Here is a 22306-nt window from a genome sequence, read left to right on the forward strand (position 1 = left end):
GGGTGGCGCCGCAACCTCCCCATCGACCCTGCCTTGAGTGTGACAAGGGACGGTGCCCCAACCCCCCAATCGGCCCTGCCCTGATTGTGACTGAGGGTGGGATCACAACCTCCCAATCCCCCTGCTCTGTGCATGACGGGGCGGCGCCCCAACTCCCCAATCGGCCCTGCTCTGAGCCCGACCAGGGGCTGCACCTAGGGATTGGGCCTGCCCTCTGCCACCCGGGAGCAGGCCTAAGCCAGCAGGTTGTTATCTCCCGAGGGGTCCCAGACTGCAAGAGGGCACAGGCCAGTCTGAGGGACCCCCCCTTCCCCCGAGTGCACAAAGTTTTGTGCACCGGCCTCTAGTAATTTATAACCACCACCAAGGTAAAAACGAAAGAAAAATTGTCAGCATCCCAGAAGCCCTTGCATGCCCCTTTCCTTTACCATTTTAATACGTAAATATGCAAAATGAACACTATAGGTCAGTTTTGCTTGCTTTTGAACTAAAAGTAAATAGAATCACACAGTATGTAATCTTTTGTACCTGGCTTCTTTTGCACACAATTATTGTTTTTTACTTAACAATCATCTACTTAATAATATATCTGGAAGTAGGTAGACCAGAAGTCTGGCATGTCAGGGCCCTTATCGGCCTTTTAACAATATATTTGTTGGCTTTCCCTGGGTGGTTGCCGGGGGCTCCGCAGCTCCAGACCTCATGTTTTCACACAACCATAGCCCAAGAAAGGAAGCAGGGACAATTACAGCAGCAACAGAAGTTCCCTTTGCACGCACCTCTTTTCCTTATCAAATTTAATGAGCCAGTTAACAATAGAGTTAATAGACCCAATTTATTGTACATAAATTACTCAACTTTAGGAAGATTTAATGAAATTCATGTTAAACTCTTAGAACCGAGTCGGGCAGGAAACATGCTTTCAGTAAATATTGCTAACAAAAAAACAACCATCCCCAAATCCTTTAAATTACTTATATTTATTATTGTTACTTTTAGCTTTTCATTCTTATCTTTAAATGGCTTCTTCTGACATGATGTCTAGTCCTAGACCCATTTTGTAAGATATAAAATATATCTTACTAGAGGTCCAGTGCATGAAATTCGTGCACAGGGGCGGGGGTGTGTGTGTGTGTGTGTGGGGGGGGGTGACCCTCAGCTCGCCCTGCACCCGCTCCAATCTGGGACCCCTTGGGTGGATGTCTGACTGCCAGTTTAGGTCCAATCCCACAGGAGGCTGCAGTTATGTGCAAAGTGGCACTTTGTGAGTTCTGTTGTCCAATCTGCAATTAAAGGGAAATGTCTGCAGCTGGAGAGGGTGTCACATAAGTGGCTGTATCTCTCAGTGGACTGACTGGCTCTGGCAGCCTGTACGTTGGCAGTGTTCTATCTTGGTGCTTTTACACAGTAAAAACCCTCATTTCTCTCTCACTAAAGTTCTATGACATTGCTTACTTAGAGAAACTATTTAAGAGATCAGAAATTGGTGGAATAAGATTTTTGACAGGGTAATGGTCTCTTAGGATATTATATATTCACTAGGGGCCCCGTGTATGAATTCATGCACCATGAAAGGACTGTGGGCCACGAGGCTACGGTGGGCACAAGGCGGGTCTTAGCACATCCTCCACACCCCCGCCGGGCCCCTCCCACCACAGCCGTACCCTCTCTGCCAGCAGCAGGTGCGAGTGGTGGCTCTGGCGCCAGCTGTGGATGCGTGTGGGGCTGTTGCCAGCAGCGGGTACAAGCAGCAGCTGCCAGCCGCAATTGCCCCTGAGGGGCAGGGGGAGGTGGAGAAGCTCTGAGGGGCAATCAAGGCTGGTAGCTGCTGCTCACGGCAGTGCTGGTGCCTGCAGCGGGTGCAAGCGGGGCCAATGCTGGCAGCAGGTGTGAGTGCCGGATGGGACCGCTGTGTGCGGGAGCAAAGAATTTTCAGTAACCACCACAGGCTTGGCCCCCCCCACCTGGTCCCCCACCCCGCCGTGGCCTGACCACCATGTTCTGAGCTCTGCTACCTGCTGCTGTCACCCGCCATGTTCTGTGCACACCCCCTGGTGGTCTGCTGCTCACGGCAGTGCTGGTGCCTGCAGCGGGTGCAAGCGGGGCCAATGCTGGCAGCAGGTGTGAGTGCCGGATGGGACCGCTGTGTGCGGGAGCAAAGAATTTTCAGTAACCACCACAGGCTTGACCCGATGACAGCAACTGGCCCCCGCTCACCTGGTCCACCATCCCGCCGTGGGCTCTGCCTTGGTCTGGCACCCCGGCTCACCTGCTCCACCATCCCATCATGGCCGATGCCCACCATGTTCTGTGCACCCCCTGGTGGTCAGTGCATGTCATAGTGACCGGTTGTTTGGTTGTTCCATTGTTCGGCCTATTTGCATGTTAGGGTTATATATATATATATATAAAATTCATTTAATTTTTAAAGCCAGAGGCTATTTTCCAGTGGCAGAGTCCTGGTCTGGTTACTTGTTTCTAATATACAAAATGATAAAACTAAATTAGTGGACCTTTTGACCTGCTTTGGAGAAATACCCTGAATTACAGCATGGTTTATAAAATGAAATACTTGTATTAAAAAAATAATAGAGATATCTGATATTCCCTCCACAGTTTTGTAATATTTTAGGCTTAATGTTAAGACTAAAAAGCATGTGAAAAGTCTGATTCCCAGACATGGTGATATATACATGTGTCTCTTGTTTCTATTTAAATATTAAATGAACGAGTGTTGGTCATTTTTAAGAAATTGAAACATGCAAGCATTTGGCAGTTTCAATCCAATATTATGAATATTAACAAACATTTGTGTTTTGATTAGAATTATTTGGCTGTGAATCTCTGTTATATCCTAGTATGTCATGGTGTTGATTGTATTTCTTACATGGGAACTTGTTACTGTTCTTTGGCAGTTTTTAAAAATAAACTACTCTGAAACAAAACACAAACCAAAAAATCTAAAAGCAAAATTAACTTTTATCAATGCATATCTAATTATGATTATTGTGATATGTGAGTCAATTAGAACAAGATTCCAAAATACATCTACACTGATAAATCAGAAATGTTTATATTTTCTATTTAAATATTTTTCTTATTTTTATAATTTTAGGTTTGCCATCAGAAAGATAATGCTCTTGGAATTTAGGTGAGTTAAAAGTCTTTACTCTGATGAAGTTAAATATGACAGTATGATTTAACATTTAGATAAATTGTTTATACATTTCTGTGAGTGGTTAAGAAAATAATTCTTAAATTTTTGAAGATTTGTATTGTGATTGCTTATTTTGGAATATGTATATGAAATCCTTTGTTTTGAAAGATGATGCTACGTTGTCATTATAACTAGTATTTTGAATTGTTTGTCAATAATTAAGAAAGTGTGTGCTGAGCAATTTCTGAACTCCTACTCGGTTCAACTAGTCATCAGCCTAAGTAAATTGGAGTTCATTCTATAGCCATTTTTTCCCCTTCCAAGCTAAGTTGCTGTTACCAAAGGCAGCCTTGTTCTGACCTAGCCACTTATAAATATTTCAGACTAAAGAGAATGTACAATTTTTAGATCATGAAGGTAAATTAGGTTATATTTCAACCAGGTATGGCCTGTAGGCTGGAATAAAAGCCAGAGTTGTTGTTTATGATAGTAATATTTACCATTTATTGAATACTTGTCTTGTACTAGATCGGCACAATGTTAAATATTTTACATACAGAGCTCTCATAGCGACCCTGCAGATTCAGTATTATACTTCTCATTTAGTGGAGGAAGAACCTGAGATCAGAGAGATGGAGTCATTTGTTGAAGGTAATGCAGTCAGGTAATTGGCAGAGTTGGGATGCCAGAACTCATTTTTCTGTTTCTCTGCGCTACCTTGAGGTTTAGTCTGCATCGGAGGTCAGAGTCTCTCTTTTAACAGCTGTTACTACTTACACAAACTGATTTAACCCTCACAAACAAATGGCAGGAAGCAGGTGTTCTTACCAGTTTTACAGAGAGAAATTAAAGCTTATAGTTATGAATTAACTAGTAAGTTGACTACCTACTGTAGCCTAAGAAATGTGTTGTTATTGAATACTTGATCTCATTTAAGTATTCAGTACTTAATTGGACCTGCCTTTGGAGAGATACCCTGTAACTACAGCATGGTTATTCATATAAAATGAAATACTTCTATTAAAAAAATAATAAAGAGAGGTATCTGACATTCCCTCCACAATTTTATAATATTTTAGACTTAATGTTAAGACTAGAAAGCATACTGAGGTTACTAAATAAACCTAATAAGATCTTCCTTATTTTATAGAGGAAAATACTGAGGCTAGGAATTGTACCCATCTGGCCCTTAGGTTAATAATGCCCTTTTCATCATATCATCTTTCAAGAAGACAGGAAAAAAATCAAGAGGATGCTGGTATACAATTAGGATAAAACCAGAATTCTGTGGTCCTGACAAATATCAGATACCAAAGCATTGCAGGAACCGAAGGAGAAAGCAGCAGAACAAATCACAGGCACCAATGACAGTGAACGATTTTTAATAACTGAAAAACTGGTTACTTTTCAGGGACTTTTATATAATTTCGATGTGACATTGCAAATTGTGAACAGAGTAACTGCAGAGCAGCAAAGAGTGAAGATACTAAAATCTTCTCAATAAAAAGATTACTCAAAGAAGAAGAAGAAAAATAGATTGAATATAAAATTCTCAATTGTAATGATAGAGAAGATAATGCAGTAAGATTAGTAAACAGGAAAAAAAACCTATCAATCTAGAAAGACTTCTATAAACAGATAAACTGTCATGAAAAAAAGAAATTTCAGACACATTAACAGACTATTGCTAACAGAAATTCTAATGGACATAATTCAGAAATAAAGAATTTAAATTTGTAAGAAAGGAATGAAATGATTCTTCATGCATTTTATTTATGAAAGAGCACTTTAGTTTCTAACTTAAAGCCTTGACCATTATTTTGAGTAAAATATTCCTTATCCAGCTTCCTAGGTTCTCACAAATTAAGCAAGAAGGATTGCTAAAGATAGATTCATGGAAATACTAATATGAGCAGATCTTTGAAGCATAGAAGTAATAGAAAAATTATAGTGCATAGCAGAATCTAAAACACTTACTTGTCTGTGTGTGCACATGCAGGTGTAAGTGATTAAAATGTTATGCATGTGGAATAATTTAAAGTAGGAACAACAAACCCTGCTTTTTAAAAATTAGTGCTTTAGAGCAGCAGTTGCCAACCGGTGGTCCGTGAGGTCCGAAAGGTTGGCGACCGCTGCTTTAGAGTACAGCCCAGTACAGTAATTGATGCTTATAACTACCCTGAATAAGAAATGACTAAGTTATGATTTGGAAATCAGAAACATGTAATTTGATTAAGAATACTTCACCACGGTCTTAAAATAAGAATTTTGGCATCTTGAGGGGAAAATGCCAGTTATCTTGAAAACTGACTTATATTGGATACCTCGTAAATTAAATATTACAAAGATTCTTGATTGTTAAGTATCTTTCTTAGGAAGTCACTTGGTTCTGATAGGAGTCAATGTTAATTCTCAATTACATTTCTCTCTGAAACTGCCCATCATTCATTTTGTTTTAAAACTGACATTTGTCAGATATTTTTATTTATTACTCTACAAAGAGACTTAGGTAAAGGCAGACCTTATGTTCTCGTGGTGATAATTACATGTCAGTAATCTTTGATGTCTTCCTATTTGAAGTATAAGACCCTCTCCAAAGCTGCATTTGCTATACATAAGTTTGTAGTAAGTAGCAGTGACCCAGATTACAAGTAAATTTGTGAATGTTTCTCAAATTACAAATAGAAATTCAGAATAGTCTCAGAAAGTTGTAAATAATATGCTTTTTAGGTAAATGACATAATACAAATGTCAGTAACTAAAGAAATAACCTATGCCTTTTCACTCTTCACAGCCAGTACCTTGAAAATTACCTTTGGATGAATTATTCTCCGGAAGTGTCCAGCAAGGCCTATTTAATGTCCATCTGTTGTATGGTGAATGAGAAGTTCAGAGAAAATGTCCCTGCCTGGGAGGTAACAGATTTAAGTTACTTCATACTGTGTTCACTTAAAGCCATTGCAAAGTAGCAGAACTTTTTACCAGTACTAAATAATATTTTCAGAACAGAATTTTACTCAGTAATAAACTAAATGTTGAGAGAAAGAATAGATATATTAAAAAATAATACTAGATTTCATTTGGTTTCAATACTTCCTTCAAACTAATTTACTATTAATAAAAAAATTATGAATGTGGAATTATTTTTCTGCTTTGTGTTTAAAGAATGACATGGATTATAAAGACTTTTACATCAGATAAAGTGAAGTTTATATTAATTAGTGCAGATAGATAATGCTCAATGAGCTAATATTTTGCAGTGCCTTATTTCACAACTGTAGTTTCACGTGTATAAAATAGTGTTTCCAAAGTCAAGACAGATGTTTATATTGTCATTTCAGTTTTCTCTTTGTCTCTGATTTGGGATCCGTTTTATTGTTTTGAATCTTCTGATAAACTGACATTTTCTCTTTGTGCTTAATATAATAGAGGCTTGGTCAGTAGAGGTTCAAAATCTAGGTTTCCTTTGGCCACCCTAAAATGAGTTTCTTCCCTTTCAGTCATTCTTTTTTAAATGAAAAAAAAAGGAATGGATACTTGACATCTCTTTTGAGGGTTCATCTCCAAAGTGAAAAGGTGTTAGACTCTTTAAATTAAAAGCATGGTTTCTTTTGTCAAATATTCATGAAGTGACTACCATGTATGGCAGATTAGAGCCCAAAGTAAAATATGGGCCTTGTGTCTTATTGAGAGATCTTACGGATTTCTTGAAGTTGCTTCAGACTACCTTAGGAAAGAAGAGGGGAAATCTTTTGAGTGAGAGAATGACCAGATCAGTTTGCAAATTATAAAGACCACTTTGGTGGTTTGAAAGAGAGAAATGGCAATGCAGATTAAGTGGTTACACAGAGATTTAGAAAGTAGAATAGATTGGACTTAATAATCACTGTAGCATTAGAGGAGGGTAATATTTTCAATAACGCTCCAGGCTTGGTCAACTGAATAGAAAAGATAATGCCATTTGCCAAATTGGTAAAAGAGGATTGAGGAATACTTTGGAGGGCACAAAATTGTTGAATTGAGTTTTGGATTTATCAAGTTTAAATTGCCTTTGGAATGTAAGATATCACTACAGAGGAATGTAAGATTAGAACTAAAGTGAGAAATCTGGACAGAAGATGTGTATTTGGAATCATTAGCATTTGGTAGTGTGGTATTGGGGGGGCGGGGAGGTGGGTAGAAGAAGTATGAGGTTAGAACTTTAGGTAACCACTGCCGGAAAAAGGGAAGAGGAGCCTGCAGCACATTGAACATGAGTTGAGGGTGGGTAAGAGTCCTTTGGATTTGACAGTGTAACAGTTTCAGGGGGCTGCTGTGGGTGAAGTTGTTTTAGAGAAGTGAATGAAAACAACTAGTGTGGACCGTACATTTGGAGCACTTGTCTATGAAAGGAGAGAGATGTGGCAGAAACTGAATAGAGAGGTAGATCAGAGAGAGAACTGAATATTTTTACATTATTCATACTTTTTAAAAAAACATTATTTACATGTTAAGAGTAAAGAGGGAATATAAAAAAGGAGAGGATGTCCTTGAGATTAATTAAAGTGGGAGCACTATAATTTTTGCTGATGATGCAGTTTCTTTTCTTTAATTCAGAATATTTAAACCACTTCGGATCCTTACTGAAACAATAAAGCCTAAGTAGTTACAGGCATAATCCACAGAAGAAAAGATAAAGAAATTAAAGCCATTACTGTATTAGCCAAAGATTTCTGCAACTCTCAATAGTCCAGAAACCTATACTATTTGACTTGCCTACCTACCACCTATATATATAAAACCCTAAGCATGATCGACCGTTTGACTGGTCGCTATGATGTGCACTGGCCACCAGGGGGCAAACGCTCAACGCAGGAGTTGCCCCCTGGTGATCAGTGTGCTCCCACAGTGGGAGCGCTGCTCAGCTGACCAATGGGTGCCAGACGCGGGTTCAGCGGCAGCAGGCGCAGGGGACTGGGATGAGCCGGAGTGGCGCAGCACCCTGTCGGGCTTGGGCTCCTCTCTGGCCACCTGCAGCTTCGTGCACTACTACATCTCTCAAAACTGGCAGTCTGACATCCTCCAAGCAGGCCCAGATTGTGAGAGGGCACGAATCCACGCACTGGGCCTCTAGTTAATTATAAGTAAGCAAATAATCTTTTGGTAATTATTTGTTTTTTTAAGTAGACTCCTAAAAAGTCTACCAGTGCTTGTTTAAGGAAGAAAAAGAAGTGAGCAAGCTATTTCAAAATGAATTTTTATTTTTCTCTTCTCAGACTTTCAAGAAGAAGCCAGACCACTTCCCATTCTTTTTCAAGTGCATCTTGAAAGCAGCATTGGCTGAAACTGATGGTGAATTTTCACTCCATGAACAGACAGTCTTATTGCTTTTTCTTGATCACTGCTTCAATAGTTTGGTAATTTGACTTTACTTTCGGGGAACTTTCAGGTTTTTTTGTTCTTTTAAGTTGACTGTAGATGATCTTACTTCTGTAGCAACTCGTCATTCACAGCAGTGGGCAATGAGAATAAAGCTAACAGCTTAATTATTTCAGCCACTTCTAAACCATTTTATAAGATGTTTGCTTTTTCATAGATTTGGACTTGCTCTCTCTTTTTTCTATTAGACTCTAAGAAAAATGATAATGAGAACTGAAACTCTCCAAGGTAGATCAGCAGAGAGTCTGGTTAATAGGACTTTTGAGTGATGAGATCTGTGCTATAGCTACAGACAGAAGCACCTTCGTTACTCTCAGTCATACTTCACCGCAGGCTGGCAGGTCAGCAGGAGGCTTGTTTTGAGTTGACTGAGTAGGGGCACTTGTGGATGATCTTTGAAAGTCTCTTGGGTTGTATATGATGCATTTCTAACCCTTCATAAGATTATCTTGTAAAAAATTAAATATTTACAATAATAAATATTTTATTTGTGCTTCCCTCCTGTGGTTATCTGAATGTTATGCCTATTTATTTAAAGATAAGTGCTTCTGAATTGATGTGCACTTAGACCCCTACAGGAGAATGCATGGGGTTGTTTCCTGTCCTGGAGACTGCATGTTGGTAGAGGGATGGTTATTACCTGTTACCATGTACTATCTCACATGGATCTTGTAAAGGCATAAAAAATAGATTTATAATGCCCCCTTTTAATGTCATTTTCACATCTTTAACATTTATTAAACCGAACAAAGCAAATATAAATAGATGTGATTCCTTATCAAAAACTGAACAGAAACGAGATTTAATTAGTATTAGTTTGGTGCGAGGTTTAATTAACTTAAAGCCAGCTTATTGAAATGTTCTATATTTTTTCAATGTATGGTCAGTTCTCATGATCTGAGGTAGTTATGTTCTTTAAAGTTTCTGTGAACACCGAATTAGCTAAACCTGAGCCATTGCTCCTCAGGGGAAATATAGGTCAGGTTCAGCAAGCCTCTCTGGTCACATTTTCATCAACCAGTCACTACATAACCTTGTTTTATATGTTTCTGTTTAAACACACCTCATGTAATATATATTGTTGACTCATTAACGTTGAATTCATTGCAAATGGCTCATGACTTACATCTGAACAAATCTGATATAACTCACTTTCTCTGTAAGGCACATCACAGCCTTCTTGAGCCTAGGAACAATAGACAACACTTCAACCATGTGGTTGAGGGCCATTTTAAATAGCAAAACCACACTAAAAAGGCACAAAAATGTGAAGACGTAGCACTAAATAGACCAGGAAGAGGACACTTGTTTATAGAAGAGCTAAAACGAGAAGGCAGAGCTAGAAACATGCATGTTGGATAACTCACATCTTCACTGCTCTGTGTTGTTTGTGAATGACTGAAAGTGTCAGGATGTTGCATTTGGGGTTACAAATACATTTTTGCAAGTAGATGAATTCACAAATACAGATTGTGCAAATAATGAGGATTAACTGTATCTTTTAAAACAAAGTATTGAACTTCTTAATATTACAGTGTCATTAATTTAAAAATATTGGTCACATTTTCCCCCGCAAGAATTTAAAAAGACGGTATGTTGCGTATGTGAAAGACTTAGGTTAAAATGCTCATGCGTTTATAAACTTGTTTAATTTATGTTTTAAACAGGAAGTAGACTTGATACGAAGTCAAGTACAGCAGCTTATCTCCCTCCCAATGTGGATGGGCTTACAGCCTGTAAGTATCTAAATTCGAAATTTACTTGTATATATGTTATAAGTGCAGCATGTGGTTTTAGACTATGTAGCTTTAATATGAGTATAGAATGGTAGCTAAAAATCCCTTTTCCTGCTTTAAAAGAAATGTATCTAATTTACCATACATTCATTTTATCATAGATTTAGTTTTTCAGTTTTAAAGTTCTTATGTATAAACCAATATATATTTTACCTAATTTTAGTATTATAAGGTGATATAAGATAATATCTATTGAGCTCATATAGAAGGGCCTTAATTTAGCAAAATACAGTTATTCTTTTTCTTTTTTTAGTATTTTTATCAACTTCAGAGAGTAAGGGAGAGGGAGAGAGAGATAGAAACATGAATGTTGTGAGAGACATCAATTGGCTACCTACTGCACGTCCCACATGGGATCGAACCCAAAACCTGGGCATGTGCCCTTACCAGGAATCAAACCGTGACCTCCTGGCTCAACTACTGAGCCACACCAGCCAGGCTATGGTTATCTTAATGTGTGTCTTTGGATGAGACTCAATACAGAATTGAATTTTTATTTTCCTTAATTGGAATATGTACATACAGCTATAGGAGAAGGTCTAGATCAATTTTAATAACAATGACTTCTTTTTTAAGAAATCAGATCCTTATTAGAAATATATACTGATATCAAAGTCAAATTAACAGACCTTAGGGAATAAAGTTAAAACTCAAATTTCAGTGTAATACTTTATTCAGGATTCCATTTCCTGCATGGGTGTTTTTGCAGACACTCGGATATGCAAGCTCATTCTAGGTACCAGTTAATGGGGATGAAAACAGACACATAAATAATTAATAGTAAGTGAAAAACTGCTAAGTGCCATAAGAAAACATATGGTGATGTGGACATTACCTTTTTACTTGTAGTATCTGTTTACTTATAATATCTGTTTTATGTTTATTGCTGCAGACTCATTTTTCAAACGTTTTTAATCATCTTGCTCGTAAATGTTAATGCTCCTATTTTTCGAACTGAAATTAATTTTAGAAATAAGGGAATTTAAATGATTATTGAGCTTAAAATCTTGACTAGAAAAGGCATTTTCTTTTGTCTTAGTTTTTTCTATTAAGTGTTAGAAATGAACAGTTTTTAAAAATATACTTACTCATTTCTTAGTTTTCAGGTTTTATCCCATTGCTCTCTGTTATATTCATACATTAGAAAACTAATAGTTGATCTAATCTTTATTCTTGAAAATTTTGAGGTTATCATGATTTAATATCGTAATTCTTTCAGGCACGCTTGGAATTAGAATTAAAAAAGACACCTAAGCTAAGAAAATTCTGGAACTTGATTAAAAAGAACGATGAAAAGATGGATCCAGAAGCAAGAGAACAGTATGTTTCCAGAGCTTCATTCTTGTTGGTTTATTATGCTGGGTTGTGGGTCTTAGATGATGTTGACTGGTTTGCTATTTCCTTACATATTAGTGAACCAGATAAATGATTAAGAAGTGTTTTTATCACATTTTCCTTCTTTCCCTTCTCTCTACCTGAGGGATAAGCACGGTAAAACCTTGATATAACGGACTAGTTTGGGCAGAGGGGTGTCTGTTAAAGCTGAAAGTCCATTATATAATAAATTAGGTTTTCCGAATGCATATGTGAAAAAATTGACAAATTAGTTTACCTGTTTTCACTTGTTTAGACACATTTGTATAATTAAAATTCAGTATGTATGGAAAGTTTAATTTCACAGAAAATTTTTCTATATGTATTACTGCAATTTTAAATTTATACTGAATAGTTCTGGTAAATGTGTGCACTCATCCGTTGCTGCGAGAAACAAATGCACACGGCTGGGGCGTGGCTTTGTGCAAGTGGGAACACGTGCTGGCACGCATTACAGCTGCTGCAGAAAGTCATGCACTTAACAACGGAACCAATCACCAAGCACAATGCAGTGTGATCACATGCTACTCATTTGCTGAACATTGTTTACAAGTGGTGACTCTTGGATTTAAATATGTAGACTATAGTTGTAAATATATAATATTTATTTATGTTGGCAAAATTACTACAGTGTTTTTTCCAATATATGGCCTATTCATTAAAATTTGTTAAAAAGAACTGAATCAATAACAAAAAAAATAACCTGTTAATTTAATTATAAGCAAATCTTGGTTAAAAGCAATTTCAAATTAACAGGGTGTTAAATTTCACATATGACATACTGACTGGAAATGTTGTCTGTTAAATCCAAAGTCCGTTAAATTGAGGTCTGCAAAATTGAGGGCTTACTGTACACCGGTGGTCTTCTCCCTGCCTCTTGTCCATAGTCTGTCTGTCATGGATGGTTTGCAGTTTTCTCCAGTCTTCGGGCTGTCAGTCCAAGTTTTCTTTCTTTTTCTTACTCCCTCACTCTTAGCATTGGCATAGGACAGTGATGGCGAACCTTTTGAGCTCGGCGTGTCAGCATTTTGAAAAACCCTAACTTCGGTGCCATGTCACATAGAGAAATTTTTTGATATTTGCAACCATAGTAAAACAAAGACTTATATTTTTGATATTTATTTTATATATTTAAATGCCATTTAACAAAGAAAAATCAACCAAAAAAATGAGTTCGCGTGTCACCTCTGACATGCGTGTCATAGGTTCACCATCACTGGCATAGGAGATATAGCAGAGAACATAATGGAAAGTAATTCCTGCCCTTGTGGAGCTTACAGTCTAGTTGAGGAAGACAGCCATAAACAGATGAATTACTATATATAGTATATTAGATGGTGATACATGCTAAGGAGAAAAACAAATCAAGTATAAGGATTAAAGAAGCAGGTGAGGGTTATGGGTTATTTTAATAGTAATTATCCATTGGATAAAAGTCTGGTAGCAAGTATTCATCGATGAGAGTTCTATTAGTAGGACCCAGAGAAAGGATCCGCATACTCTGAAGAGTTTATTTCTTTATCTCTTTGAGGCTAACTGGTCTAATTGTGCTCTTGCCTTGTTTACTACATGACTGTCCTAGCAGTAATCCTTTTTCTTTCTCCACCTTTAATTGCTTTTTTTCATTCCTTTTGGACTAATTACATGATGTCTTTGCATCATTTGAATACTTTTTTTTAAAACCCCCTCTTTTTTTTACCTCAATATGATTCACCCTTAAATCTCTCTGGCCCTGACTTCCACATTTTCCGATCTTTGTATAACTCTTTGCTGTATACTTCTGTTTGAATGCATTACCATGAACTCCAATTTGGCTTAAGCAAACAACACTAATTGCGTTTTCCTCCCAAACTTACCTTTCTGCCCTGTTCCTCTGAATTCTTTCAAGCCATTTGAGTGTGGAACCCTCTAATTCTACTAGCTATTTAAATTAGTAAGGAGTAGAAATTGTTTTTTAAACTTACATTTAATTTTAAGATATTGTAATACTCTACTATATTTAATACTTTTAAGCATATTAAAGTATAAAATTGCTCATCTTGTTTTAACTACATACCTTAAATAGATTTTTTATGTTAAGGACAGACTATAAATTAAATTTTGGAAACTCCTTTCTTGTCCTGACCTTTGAGTCACAAGTGAAAGCTTTTACCTGAAGAAGACAAAGGTGCTTTTTTAGTGGCTTATTAGGCCAGGGATGAGGCTCTTCATGTAGTACTGTCTTTACATACAGAGAGGAAGCTTTGTGTTCAGTTTATCGTCCTAATTTCAGAGAGAGATGGAACATTTGAACAGTGTAAGAAAGACTTGTTCAATATCTTTTACTTTTGAAATAATTGCTTTTCAAAATGATTGGTCATTCTGAATGTGATTTTAGAGCCTATCAAGAAAGAAGATTTCTTTCACAGCTCATCCAGAAGTTTATCTCCGTGCTGAAGTCAGTCCCACTTTCCGGTAACTGTCTTCTTTTACTCGGCTTATTTGTGAAGTTATTTAGATGTCCATATAGGATTTACTAATCTTTACTCTAAAAACTGCTCTTAGAGTGATTTTATTTTATTCTTTTGTTAATCCTCACCCGAGGATATTTTTCCATTGACTTTTCTAATGAGAGTGGAAGGGATAGGAAGAGAGAGAGAGCGAGCGAGCATCAGTTGGTTGCCTCCCCATGAGCTCTGACGCCATGAGGACTGGGGATCAAGCTTGCAACTGAGGTACATGCCCTTGACTGGAATTGAACCCAGGACCCTTCAGACTGCAGGCCAACACTCTATTAAGCCAAACCGGGTAGGGTAGAATGATTTTAAATGAAAATGATGAAGTGTATGTCCTCCCCTTTTCAAGTATATTACCAGTCAGCATTGTGATTGCTATGAAAAAATCAAAGGCATATTAAAGGCATCAGCATGGTTATTGAAATGTTCACTTATTTATTTATTTATTTATTTATTTTAAATATTAGAGGGATAGAGAGTCAGAAACATCGATGAGAGAGAAACATCGATCAGCTGCCTCCTGCACATCTTCTACTGGGGATGTGCCTGCAACCAAGGTACATGCCCTTGACCGGAATCGAACCTGGGACCCTTGAGTCTGCAGGCCGATGCTCTATCCACTGAGCCAAGCCAGTTAGGGCGAAATGTTCACTTATTTAGCAAATTTTTTTTAGCTTGCTTAGAAGACCCTGATCCTGAACAAGGAGCTAGGACAAAGTGGTAAACAAGATAGTCACAGACCCTATCCACATAGTATTTACAGTATGGTGTGCTGAACAGTGTTTTCAAGTGACATCAAATACTGTTTGGGGAGAAAGAGAATTTTCTTTGAGGTATGAGGTACAAGACAAAATAGGAAGGATTTCCCTCCATTGTGGCCCCCACTTATTGATAAAACATGTAAGTATATACTATGTAGAGTATACACTTTAAAATATATAATGATCATTGTCCTGACTGGGTGGCTCAGCTGATTGGAGCGTCATCCCATACGCCAAAAGGTTGCAGGTTCAATTCTTGGTCACAGCACATGCCTAGGTTGCAGGTTTGATCCCCAGCCAGGGTGCATACAAGAAGCAGCTGATGGATGTTTCTGTCTCTCTCTCCCCCTCCCTCTCAAAAAAATCTATAAGCATATCCTTGGATAAGGATTTTTAAAAATGTTTACAATATATCATGATTATACTGTATATAGATGTGTGTATGTGTATATGTGTGTGTGTGTGAGAGAGAGAGAGAGAGAGAGATATGCTTTCATGCCAAGCAGGCCAGTTACATTTTGCTGGGTTATAAGATCTTTATAAACATTTAGTGAATGCAAATAGAATATTCTTTACTTAATAAAGGTGGATATATGCTATGCATGATATGTCATTGGCTAATAATATTCTATTTCCTAACTGGAATGTAATATAAGAACAGCTCTATAGATGTATCATAGTGCTATTTTTGCATCAGAGATTGTAGCTTTGTTTAAACTGAAAATACAACAGAATTACTTACAAATTCTGACCCTCCAAATAACACTTTACAACTGAAAATCATACCTATAATTCAGCGAGGAATAGTACTAATGCTGTAGATCAGTTGATATTACTATCAGTATCAGTATAAAGAAGAAATTGTCATGCTTATAATTTGAGTCACCTAATATTAGTAAATTCAAATCTTTCAGTTAAGCTGCTTACACTTACAAGGTGACTTAGATTTGGTTTCCTTGCAGCAATTAGTAGATAATGAGTGCTTAGAATTACTAATATCTGTAATAATTAGCTCATAAAAATGTTTGTGAATGTTTATCCATTCTAGCTATGGAATGTTTACCTATCCATTTATAAAGGTTTAATGATCAGGTACCAACAACACAGGGCCTGCAGTAAGTTTAACAACCGTTAAACCACTCACTGTTGACATTGTTATTATATACTAGTACTGCCAGAAAACAAAGTTTCTTAGATTGATCTTGAGCTTCAGTCACAATTTACTAACTTGTTGCAAAGGAACAAACAAGATGTTGAAAACAGTGTGAGTTGGATCAGAGATGGTTTAAAGATGGATTATATAGTTAGGAAACAGAAACTACTTTTAAAAAGAATAAGAATTGTAGTTTCATTTTACAGGGTCATTAAAAACAACATGTCCTTATCAGTTGTTGCAAAGGAACTCTGTGTAAGATGAGCTAAGATGCCAGGACTGCTGTCAGGAGGAAAGAAAAAACCATAATGCATGTAAGAAGCGAGTGACGGGATATCTTGATGCCTGAAATTGGAAGAACAAGGTGTCCGCTCTAAACAACATGCCCGATAGGGCCAACTAATTTAAAAGTATGCAGCTTTATCCGCCAGGGCTCAGAAGCAGAGTGCCAGGCATCATCCCATTCAAACTTTAAATAAGCCATTGCCGGTAATTTTCTCAAGGAATAAATAAAAATACAGAGTACAGAGTTTGCTCACATTTTCAATATTAGGCAAAAATATTTTCCTTTGTCAGTAACAAGAACAAAAGATAGCAGCAGAGAACTGGTTTGAGTGGATTTAATTTAAAAGTTTCTCCTTTAAATTCTTTAGTTTGCACAGCTGTATGACCTAGACTATGTTACAGAAAACCTGGATTCCACTTCTAAGCAGCCATTACTTTGTTCTACATTTTATCAAGTCACTTTCTCTTGTCCTCTGTTTCTCACCTAGAAAATGGAGAGCTGACGTAGATGCTCTGTAAGGTCTTGTCCAGTTATAAAATTCTATGGCTATGTAATTTTAGGGTCTGGATTATGGACATGGAAAAGTTCCAGTTAACATTTCCATATCTTAGTCACAAAAGTATTCACATTTCTTTTGTCATATAATGCCTTCTATTTTCCTGTATACTACACATAAATCCTCCTATATAATAAAAGCCTAATATGCTAAGTGTCCGGTCATCTGGTCAGCCGTTCAAGTGTAATATGCTAATGATATGCTAAGGCCGCTCAACCGCTTGCTATGACGTACACTGGCCGCCAGGGGGCAGACAACCAGTCATTATGATGTGCACTGACCTCCAAGGGGAAGACATTCCAACCACTAGGTGAGCTTGCTGCTGGGGTTCAGCCGATCGGGACTGAGCAAGACAGGCAGACACGCTCTGTAGCCCTCCCGCAGTCCTCCCTGGCTGGCCAACCTCCCGCATCTTTCCCCGGCCCTGATTGTGCACTGGTGGGGTTCCTCGGCCTGGCCTGCACCCTCTTGCAAGCTGGGACCCCTTGGCAGATGTCTGGAGAGCTGGTTTTGGCCCAATCCTGCAGGCAAGGCTGAGATACCCCACTAGTGCAACAAATTCACACACCAGGACTCTAGTCTATAATAATAAAAGTGTAATATGCTAATTAGACCCGACAGCCGAAGGACCTTCTGGATGAAGCCCGGGCTGCGAGGGCCAAGCCCCTTGCACAAATTTCGTGCATCGGGCCTCTAGTTTAATAATAAAAGGTTAATATGCAAATTGACCAAATGGCGAAACGACCAGTTGCTATGACGTGCACTGACCAACAGGGCAGATGCCCAATGCAGGAGCTTCCCCCTGATGGTCATTGTGCTTCCACAGGGGGAGTGCTGCTCAGCCAGAAGCCGGGCTCACCTCTGGCGAGCGCAGCGGCAGTGGCAGGAGCCTCCCCGCCTTTGCAGCAGCACTAAGGATATCTGACTGCCTGGCTTAGGCCCACTCCCTGCGGGGAGCAAGCCGTCAGTCAGACATCCCCTGAGGGCTCCCAGACTGCGAGAGGGCACAGGCCGGGCCGAGGGATGTGCGCCCCCACCCCACCCCCGATTGCACAAATTTTGTGCACCGGGCCTCTATTAAATTTAATAAATGGATTAGTATAAGCATTTGTAGGGTACCTTCTACAGGTCTAGTGCTGTGTTAGTTACTGCTGGGAGTCCTTAGACTGAGCAGCAGTAGAGACCCTGAAATTATCTCCTTTTTAATTGAAACAATCTTGCCAGGATGCTTTTAGCTAGTAAAATGGTAGACCATTTTCTGGCATTCGGAAAAACCTTGTACTCTGAAAATATGCATGTCACAAGACTAATTATTTACAACAAAAATGTGTTTTTTACAGTAGTGCATTATGCTCATGGATGGTATAAAATAAGAGTGATTTAAAAACATTTTATTGCTCTGTGTCATTGACATGTTAATGTCAAAAGAAATACATGTACAGTGGGAAAAAGTCATAAAAATTATCCCGTTAATTGGTTTGGTGTGTATCTTTCCCACCCATTTTCTATGTATTCTATAGTATATTTGTATGCATACATGTGCACATATATGCATGTGTTTATGCACATGAAAGTTCTAGAAAATTAGCATGTGAAGACAACAAGGAAAGGGGTGAGAACTTATATAAAACTGCCTTTCTAGTTTTTATATTTCAGGTTTTTTCAAAATCTAATCATTCACAAATTTTTAAAAATTAACACTTTAAAATATTTTTACAAATCTTATTTTTATAATGTGTTTCTGATCCAAGCTAGGTTTTTCGTTTTCTTATACTTGTAGAGCTAAACATAAGGGTAGGGCCTGCCTTCTTTTGAAATCTATGTGAGGTCCTTACTCTGATCATAGTCCAATCCTGATGAATAAGAGACAAGTGGCCTTGTTTAAATCACTGCCAATTTTAGGATAGTAACACAGAATAACCTAAGTAAGAAAATTCTAACATGCTTTCTTCATTATATCTAGAACCTGTCACTATGGACAAAGTTCATTACTGTGAAAGATTCATTGAACTTATGATTGATCTAGAGGTAAGAAGTGTGCAGTGACTTTTCTATCGTGTAATCATTAAGGAGACTAAGATTATGCATATGACACTATATATGAAATATTTTTATCACTTCAAACTGGCCTTAGTTTAATGTGCCTATTTCAGAGTGTCGCAGAGAAGAAAATCAAAGCAGTTGACCCTTGAAGTTTTCAGATGGCTGCTTTTTTAGAAAAAACATTATTTAGTATAGTTGTTAAATATGATCAGCAATGGCAGTTTATTTTCTGTCACATTTTAATACCTCTTCACAGAGTTCTCAATAGTGGCTGAAATCATGGGTTTGTGGCCATCTCTTTAATAATCTCACTTTTAAAAATTTGCCTAATGTTGATGAAGAACGATACAGCTGCTATTGTCAATTTTTCTCATTAAGATTCTTAGAAAAGAAAATTTCATACTATTAGGTAAGATTTTGATGAAAAACTCAGATACAGAGTTGGTGTACTTCAGATTGAACTTATTTCCTGTCCATTTTTAGTGAAGCAGATTGAAAGAAAATCCTTTCTGTCTGGTCCTTATCTGGAAAGGTGGGGTGGTTTCTTGGCATGAGGGTCAGAGTATTAAACTAACAGTCTTTCATGAGATCTTCATTCACTTTCTAGCTCTGCTTGTAACTAGTTTATAACCTCTGGGGACCTCAATAACTTCACCATAAAATGGGGGTGTTTGATTAGATTAGTGGTTTTCACACTGGCAGTTCCGCAGCATTGCCTTGCTGACTGTCAGAAGGGGTGTGGGGGGTGCGAACCATAAAAGAAGTCTCCACTCAGGGTTCCTCACTCCCTGTTTTCTCAAAGCAGCTTCATTTTTAAACCTATACACAGTACATGTTGGGATTTCATATAGGATTTTATATGAAAAAAAACAAACAAACTCAAAAATCTGTATTTTTGAGAAATATTAACACGAGTTTATTTACAACATGGACCTTGCTTTGTGCATGGTGTCTTTGGGCGACTGGAGGGGACTTTGGATGTGATTAACACTTTCAAGTTTTAAATATCAATAGTTTCACCTTCAGCTACAGAAAACCTGCAGACTTACTGCCGTGGTGTTTATTTTTTCTAGGCCCTACTCCCCACAAGGCGCTGGTTTAATACCATCCTGGACGACTCCCACCTTTTGGTTCACTGCTACCTTTCCAACCTTGTTCACAGGGAAGAGGATGGCCATCTTTTTTCCCAGGTGAGCATTGATGTATCTGAACGTACTTACTGCTCTTATTTCTGAAATGACCTTTTTCTGCCATGAAACTGGGAGTCCCAGAGCATCACTCAAAGTAATTTTGCTTTATATTGAATTGAATAATGAAGATTTCTTATTGTCATTTTTTAAGTAAAATCAAGTCCTAATATACAAAATGAATGCATTCCTGTATAGGTGGCCTCTAGTACTGAGATATTATAACATTGTGCTAATCACATGTGATTTTATTGTTATTTTACTAAATTGTGTGTGATGTGGTCCCACATAACCACTGTGGAATATACCAGATGATGAGCACTAATTTCAAGTAAACTATGCCCTAACACTACGGCCCTCCTTCCAAGCTATGATGCTGCCAGGCCGTTGAGCGTGGATGTTTATACGCTCTGTTAACTTGGATAAGAAGATGAAAGTGTTAGCATTTTGCATTTCATATAATGTCATCCAGAAGAAAAGTCTTCTAACAAACTTCTAACACTTGTCTTTTGATGAGGTCATAGTTAGAGATACAATTTTTATGTGTTTACATATTATAAGACTTCTTTTATATTATGTCTGTGAGCTTTCCTTTTTCTTTCTCATTCTCTTATTAAATCCCAGTGATTTGGTTCATATATTAAAATCCTATCTGCTATGCCATAGATTAGAATTAAGAATAATAAAGATTTGGGGCAAAGGCAGCCTAATGAACTGTGCTGCTGCTGCTGCTGCAGGGGAAGCAGGCCTCGCTTAGCAGCATGAATTGAGCCAAAGCACAGCCTGATGGCCATGGAGACTAAAGAAAGGAGTAGATCAGTTAGCCTTCCCCACCTTGCTGTTTTCCCTCATGGATGAGGTTCTCCTATCATGAATTCCAAAACCCTCATTCAGAAAATTCTCAGTGGCCAAAGTAGAAGACCTCAGGAGTTTCCTCTAGTGGTATAGTTCTATAAATTTGCAGTCATGTAGATTGATTTCCCCCCATTGAAATGATTGGCTTTGATTAGATCCATGGTCGGCAAACTGCGGCTCGCGAGCCACATGCGGCTCTTTGGCCCCTTGAGTGTGGCTCTTCCTAAGCCTTAGAAGTATCCTGATTAAGTTAATAACAATGTACCTACCTTTATAGTTTAAGTTTAAAAAATTTGGCTCTCAAAAGAAATTTCAATCGTTGTACTGTTGATATTTGGCTCCGTTGACTAATGAGTTTGCCGACCACTGGATTAGATCATCAGTGTCTCTTATTATTGGGATTAGAGCCTAAGTTCTTCTCTGTATAAGTAGACCATGTATATGAAATAGACTTAATTTATTCACATACGTACCTATTCTCACATAAATAAAACACTTGGGTATGTTCTGAAATGTTTGTTGTACTCTTTACATTATAAAAATTTTCAGCACCTCTGAGAAGGTAAATGGACTTATTAGTTTAATAAACAGTGTCTGTTGATGCTTTCTTGCTCTTATGTTCACACAGTTTGTTAATTTAAATATATCCTTTCAGCTTTTGGACATGCTTAAGTTCTATACTGGTTTCGAGATTAATGACCAGACTGGAAATGCTCTGACAGAGAACGAGATGACTACCATTCACTATGATAGAATCACTTCTCTACAGGTAATTGAAATGCACGGTAGCCTTTGCTTCTGCTCCATAACGTCAGGCCATGAGTAATTTGTGATTTTCATAGTACAAATAGAATAGGTATTAATTTAATACTGTTCTCATTTTGAACTTTGAGTTCATGAAAAAAAATGTCTTGCTTTCAGAGGCCTCATCCTGCTACTCAGAAATAAAGTTACTGGGCCAATTTAGTGCATTTAAATATCAGTTGTATTTTATGAAAAGAGATATTTCAACATATGACAAAATAGTATGAACATTTTGTACATTTTTTTTAACTTTAAATTTTTTTTATTTTTTATTTTTAAGCCTTACACAAGGACATGTTTTTACTGATAGAGTGAGGGGGCGGAGAGAGAGAGAGAGATTGAGAGATTGAGATTGATTCATTGGTTGCCTCCCACAGTTGCCCCTACCAGGAACTGAACCCACACCCCGGGTATGTGCCCT

General features: G+C 37.8%; 1 protein-coding gene across 1 annotated transcript in view; it reads left to right on the forward strand.

Moving 5' to 3' along the window:
- AQR (aquarius intron-binding spliceosomal factor) overlaps nt 1–22306 on the forward strand; it is a 90758-nt gene that overhangs the window by 10794 nt on the left and 57658 nt on the right. Inside the window, exons 4-12 of the mRNA XM_006778172.2 lie at nt 3116–3151; nt 5952–6072; nt 8413–8553; nt 10243–10311; nt 11591–11691; nt 14123–14199; nt 18960–19024; nt 20113–20229; nt 21737–21850. Coding sequence (XP_006778235.1) covers nt 3116–3151; nt 5952–6072; nt 8413–8553; nt 10243–10311; nt 11591–11691; nt 14123–14199; nt 18960–19024; nt 20113–20229; nt 21737–21850 — 841 coding nt within the window. The remainder of the gene's footprint in view (nt 1–3115; nt 3152–5951; nt 6073–8412; nt 8554–10242; nt 10312–11590; nt 11692–14122; nt 14200–18959; nt 19025–20112; nt 20230–21736; nt 21851–22306) is intronic.

This window comes from Myotis davidii, unplaced genomic scaffold (genome assembly GCF_000327345.1).
Source record: "Myotis davidii unplaced genomic scaffold, ASM32734v1 scaffold46, whole genome shotgun sequence".
Lineage (NCBI taxonomy): Eukaryota > Metazoa > Chordata > Mammalia > Chiroptera > Vespertilionidae > Myotis > Myotis davidii.